The 20660-nt window shown below is 45.3% G+C and overlaps 1 protein-coding gene across 2 annotated transcripts in view; it reads left to right on the top strand.

Annotated features, from left to right (window-relative positions):
* The first annotated feature begins 3715 nt into the window (after positions 1-3715).
* barc (RRM1_TatSF1_like and RRM2_TatSF1_like domain-containing protein barc) overlaps positions 3716-20660 on the top strand; it is a 224230-nt gene continuing 207285 nt past the window's right edge. Inside the window, exons 1-2 of one of the 2 annotated variants that reach the window (XM_068346066.1) lie at positions 3716-3821; positions 14465-15346. In XM_068346066.1, coding sequence (XP_068202167.1) covers positions 14480-15346 — 867 coding nt within the window. In that variant the 5' untranslated portion in view covers positions 3716-3821; positions 14465-14479. Of the gene's footprint in view, positions 3822-4176; positions 4328-14464; positions 15347-20660 lie in introns of those variants that run through there. The other variant, XM_068346065.1, reaches the window with a different exon arrangement.

Below are 20660 nucleotides of genomic sequence, written 5' to 3'. Positions count from 1 at the left end.
CATATTTCAGTAATAAAATAATATCTTAGAGGCGAGGCAATTTTGGACACGTCTGTATCTCCATTAGGCGGTAATGCTCAGTTGTGCAAATAATCACAATTTGTGGTCCCTATCATTATGATTATAGTAGAAAAAAATGATAGACTTACATAAATTCTTGCGTCCGTAATCCAAGATTGTCCAATTTTTCCTCACCAAGAAAAAAGTGAGAAAGTTGCCTGGCCATGGCTTTGAAAACTGTCCAATTTTGCCTTATTATGTGAATACGTCAACCAAACTTTATATTCGAGCACACGAATATACCTTTATGTATAAATCTACAATTACATAATCATAAACATACAAAATAAGACATCAGGGGTGCAATTAAGGGGTCTGCCCAGGGTGACACCCTGAGAATTACATTTAAAAAAAAGTTTTGTCTTTCTAGCTTGAGGGTTATGATATGATTTTCAAAAAGTTATTTAATACTGGGGACACCCTCAAAGATGTTGACACTCAAGGCATGAAACCTTCAAAAAGATTGACCAAAACATGGTGAAATCCTCGAGAGGGGTGTCACCCCAAATGCTACAAATAATTGAAAAAAAAAAAGCTTTCTAGAATATACATTGTTCCTAGAATAATTCACATATCCAAATGAAGATTTCAGGGATTGAAAGGGAGTATATTTTCCCTGTTCATGTCAATTTCCATGTTGATAACAGCAAAAAAAAAATAAATAAAATAAATAAATAAAAATACAGCTGTCATGCTGCCTTTTTTTACATGGTGTTAAATGCAGCAACATTAGAGTGAACAGCATGAAAGTGAGAAATATCAACGAGGGACAAAGCTGATCCTATAAACAATATTCGTCCTAAGTTGTACCTATCTAGATTATTTTTATTATTGTTACCTCATATTATGAACATGCCGTCAAAGAGACGCTTTTCCCTACAAAAGATAATCTTACAGAAAAATCAATCAAGAATGATGGAATTACAGACAAGAATGAGAAAGCCATTCACTCAAATAGTAAAAGAAAGATGCATCGAAGATTTAAGTAGAAAAGATTAAATGAAAAATAAAGGTAAAAACCAAATGAAAGGTATTAAGAGAGATAGAAATACGACAAATAATGGAAATACAGAGCAACCGAATATCTCTTGAATTTTTAGGAAAGATGTCTCTGCAAACACTAAAGTGAATTAAAAAAAAATCTAAATTGACCATGGCAATAGATAGTGATTATTCAAACTACTTGGATAGTCCCGATAGTGAATCTGATCAGGATTTATTCGTACCTAAAATTAATGATATAAAAAAAGAATTTAAATAATTTTGGAAGAGCGTTTCACCTCCCTATAAAGAAGTCTCAGTTGTAGGAAAATGGTATGTGGCAATCTATAAAGATAATAAGGGGCGTCCATTATTTTGCATTGGTAGAGCAACAAAACGGATTTTAGAGGAAGAAGGAGGCAAAGTGACTTGCCTCCAGTTAGATTGCTTGAAGTCACATATCATATCCTCATCATCTCCTTCTACGCCTATTGACATCTATGATATGTATACAACAACCATCAATTAAAGAAAATATGACCATACACTTATATAATCGTAAAAAATGAAAAAAAGAATGGATATAGCAAAATTCAGGTAAGAAAATAAAAGGTTCAGCCGGTAAGTTTCACCTGTGTGACGTCAGCGCAGCTTTCCCAGATAGATGTGGAACATCTGCTAACACATGGCTGTCCCTATCAGAAACAGCAGGGTTTGTAAAAGAAGGTTTATCCATTGCCATGCATAATTCTTGCCACAGTTTAATATTCATAGTATCAAGATCATTTACCATAGCAACAACTGGAAATCCTATCGATTCAATTTTTTAATTTCAAACGAGATCTTTTTTTCATCGTGCGGTCAAAATCATAATATAGGATCTGTTTTCAAGACTCAACTAATCTGCTTAACGTTAGGCTACACGTTGAACTTTTCTTTTAGGAGAGAAGAGTGTCTCTCTTCCCTTATCGTTTGTCCATTTATGAGCAACACTCATTTCATCAAATTTGTTCTTTGTTTCTTTATTTTTGGGGAAAGAATGAAACAAGATCGCCAATCCTGACACAATTGGAGTTACACCCATAAAACGCACAATTCTTCGACATAATTTTGGGCTCGAGCTATGTCGTCCTGATGGAAGTTCCTTTCGGCTGCTTCCTACTGTATAATATTCCTGCGTGTGATATTACAAGAGAATTACAGTCAGGTATCACGGGGTTCCAATCTACAGAACGACTATCCTTAGATATTGTATATAATCAGGGACGTATCCTAAGATAACCATAGATATCTGCACCCCCAATAGACTTTACCCAGTCTAATCCACCAAGGGGAAGGATAAGTGAAGAGCCGTTACATATCCTCTCACCTTTCGTTGCTCCCACACGTCTCTGGCGCCTTATTCCACATTGCAGCGGAACTCTAAAAGAAATCAAGAAAAGAATTATGGAAAAAATAGAAGAAACTATTGAAAAAAAAAAGAAAATAATGAAAAAATTAAGATTTATTAAAGGAAATGGCCCACTGCCTTATATCAGAGAAATGAATCTGGATAAGGCATCCCTTGTGATGAAAGCAAGATTAAATATGCTCAACTTAAAAGCAAATTTCAGGGAAAAATATGAAGATAATTTGTGTGACTTGTGCAAAGATGAAGAAGATACTACAGAACATTTATTTTTATGCCCAAAATTAGGACAGCTAATGAATGTAGAAATAAGTTTAGGTACGCTGAAAAATCCTAGCAGAGATCTGGCTGCATTTATAGGTAGGGCAATGCATATAAAAGAAGAATTTAAGAAGTCCAAACTGACCTTAATAGGTTGCCAAAACTGATGATAGCAAGGTGTTATCATATCTAATTTCCAGGTATAAGGGAATAAAAGTAAAGATTGAGAATCTCATTATGATATTAATCTATTTAAGGCACAGGTGATATAAACTTAATAACAAAAATAAGAACAATCTTAGAAGCTTTGCACCTATCTATAAAGAGATAGAGTTCCCGCAAACTTATTTTGCGGAGTGAGCAATAAGGAACCAGGAACTGTGAAAAAGGAGGGACGCAGTAAGCCAGTAACGGGTGGGCCATCAAGACGACATGGCTCTATCTCATGGCTACCTGGAATTTTTTTTATCGAAATATATTATATGTATGAGTTACCAAACTTCTATATCAAAAACGTAAAACTGTATTATCATTCTACCTCACCAAAACGAGTTTATTACCTTCAGCTGTTACTGTCAACTTATAAGGGGAGTGGGCAGCGGACTACCTGCTTTTCACCTAAGTACGTCATGTGCGGACTGGATTAAATTTTGATTCAAAGCTGAGCAGACTATCTATAGGTCTTGGGAAAACCATTTGGTACAGAAGCTATAACGCTACCCAAGACCAGAGAACAATGGTTTGATTATGGAGTGTCCTTTTCCCAGGAGAGCTGCTTATCATAACTAAAGTTACTCTTAGCAAAAGGAAAGTAGCCACTGAACAATTACAGTGCAGTAGTTAAGTAACTCCTTGAGCGAAGGAGAAATGTTAGGTTTAGTGTTAAAATCCAATTGCTTCCATATCTCTCTCTCTCTCTCTCTCTCTCTCTCTCTCTCTCTCTCTCTCTCTCTCTCTCTCTCTCTCTCTCTCTCTCTCTCTCTCTCTCTCTCTCTCTCTCTCTGTGCGTTCTCAAGTTTCTTCTTTCTTACGCCAACGGCCGTGTTTTAGGCAGTATTATAAAAGTGTCACCTGACGCAATCTACTAGAGCTCTTCGAGAAAGCTAGAAAGGTTAATATAGCACTATGGTATCGATTGATTGAATGGCTAATTTAGTTCGTTATAGTTGGGTATTTCTCAACTGAGCGACACTGCGATGTACACACTCAACTGAAGTTAATCGGATCATCAGATTGCTAAAGAAAATTCATACCAAGGCTTTATCTCGTAAAGAATAATACAACCTACAGAGCAATCAAGCAGAATTATTATAAAGCATACCCCTGTTTATTATATCTACATGACAATATGTAGCCTTTATTTTTTTTTCGATGAATTCATAAACTATAATTTGTTAGCTATTGCAAAACCTGACTATGCAATTAATCTGTTCTTTGATTTTTGTCTTCATTCTAACTTAAGAACGTTATAACTTAGATCTATCAGAGAAAGAAGAAGAAGTATTTGTTGTCATTGACATTGCATTCTAGTGCACAGCATTCACGAGGAAATATACTTTTTAATACCGATTTCCATTATTATGATTTTAGATGAATTGGGCACTATAACTCTGTAAGGTAAGTTTCAGGTAATGACTAAATATTGTCAAGTGTAATACTGCGGAATTGCACGTTAATTCTAATGTTTGGAAGGAAGGTTAAGCAAGCCTAAGCCTAGTAGGCTACCCTTTACCAAAAAAGTACTTTACTAGATATCTGGGTATTATTGTACTGTATTACAAGGTAATGTAACCGAAATGATACTCTGTAATACAGGAAAACTTTGCCGATATCTACGAAGTTTCTGAAATGTTGTACTCCGACTATTTTCATTCCTAACGAGTTAATGCCTTTAACTAACCTATAGTGCAAACAAAGAATTCTTAATTAGTTAAATCCTTATCAAACGAATAAGTAAATTTTCTATATGAAAAATTTTTTGGGGGGTATGTATAATAGCAGCCACCTGTATTTATTACTATGGCTAACTTAGAATACGGCAGTGTAAGGGGGATCGCAGGCCCCTCTGTTAGGTATGTAGGTAAGGACATGGCTTGTAAGTTAGGTTAGGGGGGAGAGTTTAGGTCCATTTTTAATCAACACATGAAGAACTGGCCGCTGATATACAAAGGCTCCAAATTATTTTATCTTTCTGAAATAAAGATATTATGGAGTTAGTTTTGCAATTTACGAAATATGATTTGGTGGTACAATACCATTCCAGATGTAAAGCCTGTCGGGAAACTTAACATAGGGTTGAGACTTATTCGGTCTTAGTTTAAGCTGAGGACATGGTGGTCTAACAGGGTTTCGTAGGGCATAACCTCCCACCCCCTGGATATAAGGATCCAGCTCTTAGGTTAGGTTGTGGGAGGAACTTTAGCTTAGTGGCATTCTTTTGTTGTTTCCCTTTTGAAATGTTTTTTCCATCATAACTTGTAATTTTAAAACTATTAAAATTTAAAAATAAATGGGTTTCCCTCCCATCATTTGTATTGGAATAGTTCAAAATACTTATAAATATACCAGGAACACTTCTTATTTTCTTTGTTAGGATTATTGTGTTATAATAAATATTTACCCTCATTTTGATTACTGGCCTGGTCTGTGCCAACCAACTACAAAGGCTCTAGTTGATCATCGTTACATGGAAAGCGATTGAATTAGAGTATTGAAATTAGTATAAATGCTTTTCTGCTAAGCAAGTTGACATGAGTAACTTTTCATAATTCATCTGTCACGGTACTTGTTTATTCAACTTTGGGATCATCTGCTGATCAGGGGAGTCAGTACTCCATACTCAATCCAAAGGAAAACGATCAAACTAAACATAATCTGTTTTACTGTAGTGATAGCATCCTTGCTTATTAGATAGTATTGGCCCAAATACCTTGGTACTACTCCCAACCCAGTTTATTCTCCACATTCAGCATACATGTATCTGATACACACGGATTCGTAGACAACCCTAATGTTTTTATCTTGATTTCTTTTATATGATGTTATGTGGTTTAAACTAGTATTTTAGTAGAGACATAATCATTCAATTATACTGTGTAAAATCATTTTACGATTGTTTTACTAAGAGTAAATTAAAACCAACCTATGATTGTTAGAAATACTGTACTTTAAAAGTGTTGAAATGCATTTTTAGGAGTAAAGATTTAAATGAAGTATTGTAACCTATGCTAAGAGAAACTTTGTGTTTGTTCCGTAACTGGAATCCAAACCTATGCTATTTATTAGGGTTTATTACTTTTAGCGAAGCTGAAAGGACATGCCATTAAAATTTTAACGAGGGTTAACTACCCATTATGCTAGAAAGCGGGGTTAGGGTAGCTTGCTACCACCCCTGCTCATACACCTGGGATTTAGCTCACTCTGCTTTTGGCTCGGATGGTGAACAGTCATTGCCGTTCTTCATCCTAGCCTATTTTGGACTACCATTTAATTGCTTTTGTTTGTGCTTTCTCTTTGATTAGTGTGTGCGTGTGTTGACTTCTGCGACTATGCATACTTACCCTGGACTTGAAAGCCGGCCCTGCGGAACCTTCATGTCAGCCGTGGACACAGGTCGCCACACCCTTTGTCCTGCCTGCAGAGGTCAACTGTTAGATAGTGATAACAGGTGTAGTGAGTGTCGGGAGTGGTCTGCCCCCCAGTGGTAAAGGTTTGGTCGACGGCGGAAGGAGGAGTCAAAGCGGAATATTTCTCCTTCGAAGGTTTCTTCAAAAGGGGAAAAACCCAAGTCCTCTTCTTCCGCTTTCAGACCTTCCTCCGAAGCTCCTGCTCGTTCGGTCTCTTCCGCGAGACCGTCAAGTGGTAGCCTAGACCCTTTAATTAATGGCCAACCCTGGTCCTGGAGAGATGGTGTTGCTTCCCGTACCGAAGCGGACCCATCTCTGCCCCCGGGTGAGGCCTTGTCTCTGTCTCCCTTTTTATAACTGTGGTCGTCCTTAGGGCTTTCAGATCTGCCCTCCAAGGACTCCTTGCTGCTAATCATCATTCGTGGTGATAGTGCGCAGCCTTCATTAACTTCGGAGTTGAATCCTCTTTCGTGCGTCAACGTTGTGGTGTCTGAGGCGTCTTCTTTGGCCGCTGCCAACGCCCCTTCATCTTCAGACTCTCCAGCTGTGGCTGCCGACTGTGTTTCCTCCGTTCCTGTTCATCCTTTGAAGAGGAAACTAAGTCCTTCGTCTGTCTCTCCTGCGAGTGTTTCTCCTCGGAGGAGGAGTTCACTCAAAGAGACTCCTCTGTGGGAGACTGCTGCTTCTAATGGTCAGCTTGCTGATTCTCCGGCCCCTAGAGGGTGTCTTCGATCTTGCAGAGCTTACCCTCCGCTTTGCCTTAGAGGTGGCCCATCATCATCGGTGAAAGGCGCCTCTTCGGTTCTTCAATCTCATCTTCACAGCCGTCCCCCGCAGAGGAGCTTCAGTCGTCTTCCGGCCGTCGACCTTCGCCCGTTCCTAGACCCTTTCCTGATGACGCTGCTGCTAGTCCTCGGACATCGGCCCTGGACTCTTCTGTGGATTGTTTGTGATCCTCATCGGAGGATGTTCGCCCTTCCAAAAGGCACATCCCTGTTCCAGACTTTCCTTCACGCCGACCTGCTGACCTGCCTTCTCCGTTCCTGTTTCATGTTCCTCACTGCCTGCTCGTAATGCACCTCCGAAGGGTTTGAGTGCGCATCAGCTTACCAGCGCTCACTAGAATCACGTCACGCCGTCCAGCACTTCAACGCTTCCCAGAGCGTCATCGCTCTCCAACGCATCAGCGCTTTCCAACGCTCTTCAGTGCACCAGCGCTCTCCAACATCACATCATGCACTCCAGCACTTCAACGTTTCACAGAGCGTTATCGCTCTTCAACGCTCTTCAGTGCATCAGCGTTCGTCTGCTCGTCAGCGCATTCCAATGCCCCAGCAATTTCCCGATCGCCAGGGATCTCCAGCCCATTTCTGCCGTTCTAGAGACCAGCATTTGCCAGCTTGCTAGTGCAACAGCGCTTTCTAACTCGTCAGCACTCCCTTGCGCAGCTTCGCTCTTCTGCTCGTCAGTGCTGTCATGCGTAGCGACGTTCTCCTGCGCGTCAGTGCTCTCCTAAGCGCCAGTACTCTCCTGCGCGCTAGCGCTCTCCTGCGTGCCAGCGCTCTCCTGCGCGCCAGCGTTCTCCTGTGTACCAGTACTCTCCTGCGCTGAAGCGCTCTCCAGCTCGCCAGCGCTCACCTGCGCTACAGCGCTCTTCTGCACGCCCCCGCGCACCTGCACATCAGCGCTCTCCTGCGCAGTGCCTTACTGCACGCCATCACTCTCCTGCGCGCAAGCGCTCTCTGGCTCACCAGTGCTCGCCATCGCAACAGCGCTCTCCTGCGCACTTGTGCCAAGTCTTAGAGCAGGTTCCCCCGGCTTCAAAACATTCTCACTGGCAAAAGGAACTTTACAGTAGAGAATTTGACAGGTCACCGACTCCCCATTCCCCTCCCACAAACGCATTGCAGTGCAACTGCCGGGGAAAGGGAAAGGAGACTCCACAGAAGGGTTCATGGTCCCAAAGATTCTATCTTTGAAGGCGGACCCACCACTGCAAACATCAGTGGAGACTCCTCACAGTGAACCTTCGGTGCCTTTCCCTTCAGGGGATCTTTCTGACATTGCATCAGTCAGCAAGTAGCCTGGGTTTAGTGCCATGGTCAGAGCATTAGTGCAAGCCTTCGGGTCTGCCATGTCATCTCTCTCTTCAGATACCTCCCATAAAATGACACCATCTGCGAGGAACCTTGTTTTCTTCTCCCTTGAAGAGGAAAAGAGGAGTTTCAAATGCGGTTACATCCCCTTGGGTGAAACTAACACCTGTTAGACCTTCAAGGCCTATCCTTCCTGTCTTTCCCGCCGTACACTCTCCTACCTCACCTCTGCCAAGGGAATCGCACAAGGCTCGGACTTTCTCCCTACCACCTTCGGAAGAAGTTTCCCTTCACACAGAGAGTTCTCCACCACCAATAGAAGTTAGGAGGGACAATCCCATCCGGCCTTCGATGCTTGAGTCCTTCCTCCATCGTCAGAAAGAATCAAAGGACTCAAAGACTCTTCCAAAGGACCTCCAGGTATGCAGGAACCACCAGTCACTCCAGGGATGCCTTCGACCCATCCCGAGAGGAGCTCTCTGGGGGTAGAAGAAGGAGACTTCGCTGCTAGTCCCACTTCGCAGGGGGGAGCAAAAAAAAGTCAGAGCATGCATTCTGGCAAGTCCCGACTCATATTAGGTTACTCAACGGGGTTACCGGCTTGGAGATACCCCCCCCCCCCCCCCCGAGAGGGCAAAGACAAAGTTTTAGACTATGTCTTTGGCACTCAGAAGCCCTCAAAGATCAGTGCAGCCTTTCCCTGGTCTCAAGGGCTAAAGGGTGCCAGGTCTAAGATCACCCAACAGCTCTTCAAGCTCTCCTCCTCCCAATCTTCTGGCTCTAACGCCAAGCTTTTCCCACCTCCTCGCGTCCAGCAGATGAGATATTTTGAAATCTTGGACGAGCCTCATCCAGCTCTTCCTAAACCGATTGAGATCGGAACCAAAAGTTTCATCTAAAACATCTGTGCTTGAGGAACATTTTCCTCCCAGGAAAGAATCGAAAGATTCAAAGACGGTTCCTAAGAACTCTAAGGCCAGGGAAGCTCATAAACAGGAATTGGGAAGGTCTCCCAAGGTAGGCCCGTCACGGGTTCCTGCTGACAACCTTGACCTAGCGCAAGCTTTCAAAGACAAAAGTCTGGAGGTAGATGAGTTCCAGGACATGGATGAAGAATACCCCCCTAACTGGCGAGTCCAAAGTTCCACCCTGAGGCTGAGCACAAGGAGTCGGAACACGCCATCTGGTAAGCCTTTTTCTGTATGAGGTCCTTCAATAACTTGTCGGATCCTGGCACTGCCCCCACAGGAAGGCAAGGATATGGATCTGGACCAAGTCTTGGGTACCCAGAAACCTCCTAAGACCAGTGCAGTCCTCTCTTGGTCAAAAGGACTTAATTCTGCTGGAAAGAAAGCAATCTCCCAGATAGCAGTCACTCCTAGCTCTCTCAGAGCAGAGTCTTTCTCCTAATCTCTACCACTTCCTTCATTCTGCTGAGGAAGTATTATGAGCTCTAGGACGAACCTCGTCCTACCCTGACTTTCGACCTCTCGGTGGATCTCTTACCAGGGTTGTCCCAGTACAAGGAGTAGCTTCCTTGAGGGCCTCCTTTTCTGCCTCTGAGCTCCTCAGCATAGAGAGAGGTATGAAGTACGCTGTGCAGGCTGCTTCATAGTTCCAAAGTTCCTCAGGCAGGTGCCAAAAGTGGAGGTCAGGCACCTTCGGAACTCGATCTTCGAGGGAACCTCTCTTCAATCCAGAAGAGGTAGAAGGAAATCCTCCAAAGATTCTCTTCTCCAGAAAGCTATGACTTCTCAGCCTTATGGGAAGGCTTCCTAAAGCCCCAAAGATCAGTCCAGCTCTTCAAGTCCCTCGAGTTCTAGACCAGAAATATCTAAGGTGTCTAAGAAGCCCTTTCAGTCCAGGGACCAGAAAGGGACAAAATCTTTCAGAGGAAAGAAAGGTGGTAGTGCGGGCTGTCGAGGTGGCCGTTCCCGCTAGGGAGGGCAATCCTCTCGTCAGTCCACCAGTGGGAGGATGCCTGCAATGCCTCTGGCAGAGGTGGCAGCATCATGGGGCCGATCACAGTGGTCGGTATAGGGTATCACGTCCCCTTCACTCAATCTCTCCCTCCTATGACTCGGAATCCAATTCCTCTAAGCTCCCATATGAAGGGATCCGTAAAGGAGCTGGCACTCCAGGCTGAAGTCCAGACCATATTGCAGAAGGGTGCTCTCTAAGAGGTCTTAGACAATTCCCCAGGCTTCTACAATCGACTCTTTCTTGTGTAAAAGGCGTCTGGAGGTTGGAGACCAGTCATAGATCTCATGCCCTTGAACAACTATGTCCTTCAAACTCCATTCAGGATGGAGACGGCAGACATGGTTATTCAAGCAGTAGGACCGAAGGACTTCATGTGCACATTGCATCTTCAAGACGCATACTTCCAGATTCCAATCCATTCGTTTTCAAGGAAGTAAAGTATCTCAGGTTCCTACACGTGGGCAAACATTACCAGTTCAAGGTTCTCTGTTTCGGTCTCTCGACAGCACCCCAGGAAATCACCACAATGTTCTCTCTAGTATCATCATGGGCTCACAAAATCAGCATTTGTCTCTTAACATATCTGGACGACTGGTTAGTTCTAGCAGACTCGAAGACAACCCTTCATCATCATCGGGAAAAGCTTCTCGAGTTTTGTCATGGGAAAAGCTCGAGTTTTGTCAGGATCTGGATATCGTGATAAATCTCAGGAAGTCTTCACTGCTTCCATCTCAGAGACTAGTTTACCTTGGTATGATCATAAATACCTTCTTTCAAAAAGTCTTTCCATCAGATGACAGAGTACACAGGCTGAGAGAAGTGGCTCGTTCCTTCCTCAGACGAGAAGACGAACCAGGCCGTCAGTGGCTGTTCCTCCTAGGTCATCTAACCTCACTGATTTGTCTTGTACCCAACTGCTGCCTCAGGATGAGATCCCTCCAATGGCGTCCAAAGTTCTTATTGGACCAGCACACCGTGTCCCCGGATGCTTTAGTGCCAATAGGCCAAGATCAAGTAATGGATCTTCAATGGTGGGTGGCAGAGGAGAACCTCCGCAGAGGGCTAGATCTTCTCGTCCGTCCTACGGACTTGTTGCTCTTCACAGACACATCAAAAGAAGGATGGGGGTCCCACTTGCTGCATCACACGATCTCAGGGGGTCCCACTTGCTGCATCACACGATCTCAGGCCTTTGGCCCGAATCCGAAAGGTACCAGCACATAACTCTCTTGGAGATGAGAGCAGCATTCCTAGCTCTCCAACAGTTCCAACAGTTGCTGGCAGATCTCTCTGCAGTTATTTCCAACATTGTGCCTTTGGGGACAACAAAGCTCATAGAGCTTTGTGAGGACAGGTCATTTAGGACCTGTGCCTCATGGTTTCCACCTCTTACAATGGAGAAACCCTTTGGAATTATTTCCTATATCATGCCTCTTGGAGCACAACAAAGCTCATGGAACATTTTGAGGCCAAGCTCTTCGGGACCTGCGCCTCATGGTTTCAATCTCTTTATGAGGGAGAAACTACTCATAGGCTATAACTCATCAGAGTTATTTCCCACATTGTGACTTGGGGCACAACAAAGCTCATGGAGCTTTGTTAGGTCAAGCCCTTAGGGACCTGCACGTCATGGTTTCAAGCTCTTACAATGGAGAAAGGGCTGTTCTTCAAGTCCAGCACAGTCTATTTTAGTTCCCTACTGAGTGGATGACATAAGGCTACTAACCAATGCCCTTTTGGAATTAGGATAAGCATGAGTACTTCTCAAAAGACCTTAGTTTTGCTGAGAAGTCATGTGCAGTGTTGCTCATTCACCTACTAAGCTCTAGCAAGGTGAGTAGGCGAGCTCTTCTCCCTGACGAAGGTCTGCTAGCAACTCAGGTTGCTTGCCTTGGTACCCATTTCGTGTTTACGAAACCCTACTTTGATAGCGTGCACTTACGCACATTAAATGTACCCATCCTTAGAGGTAAGAGTCAATTCTCTCCTCACCAGTGCTCACTGACGATGGCTGGCACTCGCCAGCATTAGCTAACGCCTGGCAGTGTTCACTAACACTCAATGACGCTGGCCAGCGTTCCTTTAGAGAGGAAATTTTTGTTCAGTATCAGCAATGAAAGGCTATCATTCAGCCTTCAGCCTAGTTTTAAACTGAACAGAGATAGCATTCCCTCCTCAACGGTATGATCTCTCTTCGTATGGAATTCTCAGCCCACCTGCCCTCAGTCGGGAATCAAACCACCTCCTGGGAATGTAGTGAAATACTGCGCTCACTGGAAGGAGTACTGTCTTAATCAAGCATCAGATCGTAGCTTGACCCAAGTTACGGTTTTTCTCCTAGCTCTGTCCTCTGCAAAGTGAGTCAACAAGCTACATGGTCAGTCCTCTGACATCGCCCATTCACAGGGATGGGGGCAATTGACACTCTGATTTGTCCTGGAGTTATAGCCAAGACTCAAAATCTGGCTAGACCGGATCATAGAATCAGGACCTTCCAAATTGAGACTCTCTGTTCTGTAACAGATAACCCAGACCAACTGTTACTCTTTCCTGGGAGGGCAAGGAGGAAATGCTTAGCAAGAACCTCCAGAGCCTGCCTTCAGATTAGCAGGCTCTTGGTGTGCACGGGAAGAACTAGAAGAAGATTACAAAGAACTCTATATCTTCTGGCATTAGACAGGAATTGAGAGAGTCATACATCCAGGCTCCTCATCTTCCAGTCATCGTCCCTGTGCTCATGAAGTTAGGAGTGTCAGCACATTCCTGTCCTTCAAAGGAATTTCTCTGTGATGATGTTGTTACAAGCGGACGCGTTGAAACGGAAAATAGGAGTCACTCCCTATTACCTGTAAGACATAACTCACAGGAACCTGGATACATTTACTTTAGGTCCTTTGGTGGCTACACAAAACATGGTCAGTAACATCTGAGCTCCTTTGAAGGACAAGTAGCGGTTGGATGACGGCAGATGTTATCCGCGAGTGAATCTAGTATGGATGTGTGAATGACTGGCCACTTCCAATTTCACCCCCACCCCTTTCTTGCTTTCTTGGGGTTAGGCATCCAATGAACTTTGCAAGGTGACCTCCTCTGACTGCAGGTGAGTACCGTGCCTCCTTTGTCAATCCTTATATATGTTAACATATTTCTTGTGACCCTGTTCTTCAAGAGAAATAGAGTTGGATAATGTCTAAGCTAAGTGAGGAGCTTAGCTCTAATTTTACACTCTCCTGGTCAAATTACCTTGCTAAGTTCTACGCTAGTACTGATTTCGTAGGCCGTCATCCTATAAGGATCACGAGATGACAGGGTGCCCTCTAAACAGCTTGTGCCTAGTACAGTGTCACCCTGGGACAATCTCCAGCCACTTGGTTTTAGAGCTTCCACTCACCATGGGGTGAGTCTCCTATGTAAAGACCTTAAGGTTTGTATATAGTGTCAGAGCAATTGACGAATTTGAAAACTTTTTGTATTTTTCCTAACTGTACAAACTTGAAGCGTTTTACACATACTAGTCCTGCCATCACCTTCCCCCAGAAGTCCTGCCGCAATTGCAAAGTGATGATTGTTTACTAGTGCTTGTGTGAAAGGATTGGGTGGTCTACCCCCGCTAACTAGATTAGGGTAGTTACACTATGCAAAAGCTTCAACGACTGGTTTCAGCTATAGCCACATTAATACTCCTATGTTAAGAGAGCTTCAGGTTTGTATAGTTAGGAAATATACAAATAATTCCAAAGTGGTTATATTTAATGATTTGATATATATAGGCAAGTACTGTAATAGACATCCAGCTCCTTTTAGGCTCTTTGGTCATTATGGTAAGTAAAGTAGACTTTTTATTTTTTTTTTACATTTCTGTTTTCATGAGCTTTTATTCATATTTTTGACTAAAATTAATCCAGTACCTACTTTAAGTGGTTATTTTTTTATGCTGTACAGTACTGAACAGGATCGTATTGTACTGTTTGTTAATGTTATTATAGTATATATAATCTTTTATGCAGTAGCTCTCTGATTCATCTCAAGTCTTTTTTTTTCCATTTCAGAATTACTTTACTTCAATGGAAAATATTGAAGGCTCAGAAAATAGTCAATCTGATGCCAAAGCTTCCAAGGATATCCTCCAAACTAATAATTCCGAAACAAAACAAAACTCTTTGGATATGATTGAGAAAGCAACTAAATCAGAATCACATGCTGACACTGACAAAAAAGAAGACACCCAAAATTTAGACCATGTCTCATCCAACAATTCAGACATGGACAAAGTTGAGAAGAAAGAGTCAAATAGTGAAGAGCAGGAGAAAAGTGAGAAGCCACCTTCAGACCATAGGGACTATGAGGTAAAAGATGGAAAGTACTATTACACAGACACTGAATCTGGCCACAAGTACATGTATGATGACAGTTCTGGGCAGTGGGTATCAAGTGGTGACCATCAGGATGTGAGCACGGATGAAGAAGGGCGAACTTATTATCATGCACAAGGTATGTACCTCTGCCGAGATCCTCAGGGAAATGTTTTTTACATGGACGATAAAAATGAGTGGGTACCTTGGGTAACAGAAACAGAGTCATCTACCACAGAAGTTAAAAAACAGGAAGAAAGTATGAAGTGGTATTTTCATCAGGGAGATGATACATTTTATAGAGATAAAGTGTCTGATGTTGTGTATAGATTTAATAAAGAAAAAAATGAATGGGAAGTGTTTGAAGGCAAACTTAAGAAGAAGAGAGCTCGCATTAATGCCGATGAAGAGTTTGACACTGATGACGATTCTGATGAAGAAATTTGTACTGGTTCAGCTCCTCCAGGTGCAAGAAATGACCCTAGCATCGATTATGATGGGTATGTGTACACCAAACGAGATCCATCTGATAATATGGTGTATGAATGGGACACAACAAGGAGAGCATGGTTTCCAAAGGTAAGAGTTTGGATGGTTTTTTTTTTTCCTCATTTCTTGTGCAAAATACATCACACTAATAACACACGATTTTATCAGTGATGTTGTTTAATAGACTGTTTGTTCCTACACGAATACAAATCTTTGTCCTTTAATAGGAGTATGCTTTCAGAGAAGCTGGATACAACTGTTAAAACCTTTAAAGAGTATGCAGTAGATACAGCACTTAAACCCACACTTTTTTAGGCTTCCGGTTAGTACAAAGTACTTCCGGCACTCTCAACAGGTAGTTTTTTCCTTTTACTTTTTCTTTTAGATACTATAATTGTGTTGTCATATCATGGTCAACAAGGAATAATCAAAAGGAAAGATGGATTTGCAGTATTTTTCCAATAATTCTAGCTGTGTGATAGTTTTCTGTGCAAATCTGCCGATATCCACATTCTTGTTCCTGTTAGGCAGCCTTAATGTTTGGTTTGTTCCGTAACTGGAATAAAAACCCCGCTATTTAATAGAGGTGTTACTTTCGGTGTAGCTGAAATCAATTTTTAACGAGGGTTAACTACCCACACCGCTAGTTAGCGGGGGGTGGGGGGGGTGGGGTAGCTTGCTACCTCTCCCCCTCACACACCTGTGTTTGAGCTCAATTTGCTTTCAGCTCGGATGGTGAACGGTAGTTGCCGCTCTTCATCCTCGCCGACTTTTTGGCAGCCATTTACGCCATTTTGTTTTCTCCTTTTCTCTTAGAGTGTGTGTGAAGTTGACTTCTGCAACCATGCACACTTGCCCTGGACTCTCCGGCCGTCCTTGTGGAACATATATGTCAGCGGTAGAGACTGATCCTCGTGCCCTTTATCCTTCCTGCAGAGGTCAATGGTGTGATAGTGTTAACGAGTGTAGTGAGTGCAGGGAGTGGTCTTCCTCCCAGTAGGAGAGGTTTATGCGACGGCAGAAGAAGAAGTCCAAGCGGGATATTTCTCCTTCAAAGGTTACTTTGAAGGGGGAAAAACCCAAGGCCTCTTCTTCCGTCGCCCAACCCTCCTCCGAAGCTCCTACTCGTTCAGTCTCTTACGAGAGACCGTCGAGTAGCAGGGTAGACCAAGTTATTTCCGACCAACCCCGGGTCTCGAGAGATGAGGTTGCTTCTCCTAGCGAAGCAGCCCCACCTCTTCTCTTCCCCTGGGTGAAGCCTTGTCACTAACTTCCCTTTTTCAGATATGGTCTTCCTTGGGGCTCACGGGTTCGCCCTCCAAGGAAGCCCTGCTGCAGTTCATTCGCATGGGTGCTTCTGTTAAGCAATCTTCGTCACCGTCAGAGGTAGATCCCATGACTCTTGTCGACGTTGTTGTGTCAGAAGTGTCTCATGCGGTGTCATCCATCTCCTCTGCCACTCCAAACTCTACAGCTGTAGCTGCCGACTTAGTTTCCCCCGTTCCTGACCATCCTCCGAGGGGGAAACTAAGTTCAATGTTGGTCTCTCCTGCAAGTGTTTCTTCCCCTCGGGGGAGTTCACTTATTGAGACTCCTCTTCGGAGGACTGCTGGCGGTCAGCTTGCTGATCCCAGGCTCGCTTTCCTCTTCGCCTTAGAGGTCTCCCTTCACCAACGGTGAAGAGGCGCCTCTTTGGTTCAACGTCATCACTGCAGTCCCCCGCAGAGGACCCTCATATATCATCCATCACTGCACCTGCAACCAGTCTTGTAACTTCTGTCCTGGACCTCTGTGCAGATCGTTCGCGATCTCCTTCGGTGGATGGTTGTCCTTGCAAAGGACACGTCGACCATCCATCCTCCAGACCTGCCGACCTTCCATCACCATTCATGTTTCCTGTAGAGCCCACTGTAGCTCTACCGAAGTGCGCAGCTGTGCGCCATCACTCTCACCCTGCGCGCCAACGCGCCCAGACCTTCTGCGCCCACCAGCAGCTCATCACTCTACAGCACTTCGGCGCGCCCCACATCCTGCTCGCCCTCACAGACGGCAGCAGCCTCATGCACTTGCACCAACATTCACCTACACGTCAGCGGTCTCCTGCGCGCCACACGCCCACGATCACCTGCACACCCTGCGCACACACGCCCAGGGTCGCCCACGCGCCAGCACACCATAGCGCACTTTTGCTCTCCTGTGCCCACAATCTCCTACGCGCCAGCGCTCTCCTGCGCCCACGCACCTACGATCTCCTACGCGCCAGCACTCCAGTGCGCCAATGCTCACCTGCGCGCCAAACACTCCTACGCGCCAGCACTCTCCTGCGCACCAACGCTCTCCTACGCTCCAGCGCTCTCCTGCACGCCTTTCATTGCCCGCGCACCAAATACCTGTGCACCATCATTCTCCAGCGCACAAGTCTGTAGGTGAGACGACAACCACGTTGCCACCCTCGCCTACGTGCCAACTTTCACCAGCGCGCCAGCACTCGCTTTAACGTTCGTGCTCACCTGCGTGCCAACTATCTCCCGCCCGAACACAGAGACGCGCGCGCCTGCCACCATGTGCCCACGCGCTAACTCTCTCCTACGAACGCGCCAACACTCGCTAACGTGCCAATATTCTCCCGCGCGCACCAATAGGCACGAGCACAGATGCGTCATCTGGCAAGGTCATCACCGCCTCATTCCCTTCCCCGCAAACGCATACCAACGCGCACTGCGGGAGAAGGGAAACACTTTCATGCAGAGGGTTTCAGGATCCCTAAACTGCCTTCTAAGGCGGACCCACCTATCACAGTGACTCCTCGTAGGGAACCATCGGTCCCTTCCCCTTCAGGGGATCTGTCTGACAGTGCATCCGTCGGCCAGCAGCCCTGGTTCAGTGCCTTAGTCAGAGCCGTAACACAGGCTTTCAAGCCTGTCCTGTCTGATCGCTCATCAGAGCGACTTATAGCTCTAGACCTAAGGCACGGACCTATGGCTTCCTCTACCCCTTTGAAGAGGAAAAGAGGAGTTTCTGACGCTGTCACTTCCCCGAGGGCGATGCTGACTCCATGCAGACCATCGAGGCAAGTTCCTCCTGTTTCTCAGAGAGACTCTCCATCCCTGTCGGACGAAGATCTCCCGTCACCAAGAGAATCGCGCGAGGAAAGACTCTCCTCCATTGCACCAATGGAGGAAAACTCTCTTCACGCAGAGAGTTCCCCGCAATCTGAGATCAGAAGGAACATGCCACACAGGTCATCGATGTTGGAGTCTTACCTCCTTCCTCGGAAGGAATCCAAAGACTCCAAAACTCTGCCGAAGTCCTCCACTAGGGCTAGAATGGAGACAGCCAGCCACTCGGGTAATGTCCACGACTCACCCCAAGAAGAGCCTTTGGGGTTAGGAGGAGACTTCGCTGCAAGTCCTACAGCAAGAGGAGACCAGCAAGAGTCAGAGCATGCATTCTGGCAGGTTCTGACTCTGAGGGTTTTCAATGGGTTTTCCTACCCAGAGATACCCCCTCGAGAGGGCAAAGACACGATCTTAGACCGCGTCTTTGGTACTCAGAAACCCTCAAAGACCAGTGCAGCCCTGCCCTGGTTTCAAGGGGTGAAGAGTATCAGGGACAAGATCTCCAAACAGCTCTCCGAGTTTGCCTCCTCCAACCGTGCCGGTACCACGAACAAGCTCCTCCCACCTCCTCGCTTACAGCAGAGGAGGTACTTCGAGATCCTGGAGGAACCCAGTTCAGCTCTTCCTCTTAACCACTCTCTGGAAGAGCTAACCAGGGGAATCCCTCTTGAGAGGCTCTCCAACCGGCAGGTCTCGTTCCCGGCAACCGAGATCCTTAATCAGGAGAAGGTCACCAAGTACTGTATGCTATGCAAGCTACTTCGTGGCTGGACATCTGGTTAGGGACCTTAGGTATCCTGATACGATCCGAGGATTTTTCCAAGGAACGTACCAGGAAAGCTATGGAAACCTTCCTACTCTCAGGCACTCGCGCGATCGAGTTTCTTGCCCACCAAGTCTCGAACTTGTGGGCAAACACCATCTTTAAACATCGAGGTGCAGTGTCTGAGAGGTTCCACCAGGAGGGCCCTAGCGTCGAGATAAACAGGCTCAGACATTCCTCCCTAGAGGGGTCCCATCTGTTTAAGCCTAAGGATGTGCAACTTGCTGTTGAGAGGTGGAGGAAGTCTCATCAAGACTCCCTCCTCCATAGGGCTTTAACATCTAAGCCCTATAAACCTCCAGCACCCCAGCAGTCCCGTCCAACTAAGACCGCAACGACGACAAAAACAACAGCGAAAACAATGGTGTCAAAGACAGGAAAGGCAAAAAGTCTTCCAGGAGAGGAAAAAATCATAGAGGGAGCAGCCGAGGATGCAAACGCTAGGATAGGCAGTCCCCCTGCATTTCCGGCGGGGGGGGGGGGGGGGGGGATACCTACTAAGTTGCTCAGACAGGTGGAAGCAACTCGGGGCCGATTCCTGGACAATATCCGTGATCCGTCTAGGATATCACGTCCTGTTCATAACATCTCTACCCTCCCTGACCAAGAATCCATTGTCATTGAACTCCCTTGCCATGGGATTGGCAAAGGGGCAAGCCTTTCGGGCTGAAGTCCAGACCTTGTTGAAGAAGGGCGCTCTCCAAGAGGTCCTCGACGGATCCCCAGGCTTCTTCAGTCGACTCTTTCTTGTAAAGAAGGCGTCTGGAGGCTGGAGACCAGTCATCAACCTTGCAGCCCTAAACAAGTTTGTCAAACAAACTCCGTTCAGCATGAAGACGGCAGACACGGTCAGACTAGCAGTAAGACCGCAAGACTTCATGTGTACATTAGACCTAAAGGACACATACTTCCAGATCCCAGTCCATCCGTCTTCAAGGAAGTACTTAAGATTCAGCCTAGACCACAGAAAATACCAGATCAAGGTGCTGTGCTTCAGTCTTTTCACAGCACCTCAAGTCTTCACCAAAGTGTTTACCCTAGTGTCATCTTGGGCACACAGGATTTGCATCCGTCTCCTCCGTTATCTGGACGACAGGCTAATCCTAGCAGATTCGGTGTCAACTCTTCTTCAACACCGAGACAAACTTCTGGGACTTTGCCAGGATCTGGGGATCATGGTAAATCTCGAGAAGTCCTCTCTGCTTCCTACTCCGAGACTGGTATACTTAGGCATGATCATAGACACCAATCTCCACAAAGCCTTCCCATCAGACGACAGGATAACAAGGCTGAGAAAGGTTGCAAGACCTTTTCTCAGACGAGAAGAACTTCCAGCCCAATCGTGGTTACGTCTCCTCGGTCACTTTTCATCGCATGCCCGTCTAGTTCCCAATGGTCGCCTCAGGATGAGATCCCTCCAGTGGTGACTCAAGTCCCGGTGGAATCAAACTCACGACTCCCC

This window comes from Palaemon carinicauda, chromosome 22 (genome assembly GCF_036898095.1).
Source record: "Palaemon carinicauda isolate YSFRI2023 chromosome 22, ASM3689809v2, whole genome shotgun sequence".
NCBI classification, from domain to species: Eukaryota; Metazoa; Arthropoda; class Malacostraca; order Decapoda; family Palaemonidae; genus Palaemon; species Palaemon carinicauda.
Note: the sequence above shows the minus strand (reverse complement) of the source record. Positions and strands in the feature narration are given on the sequence as shown.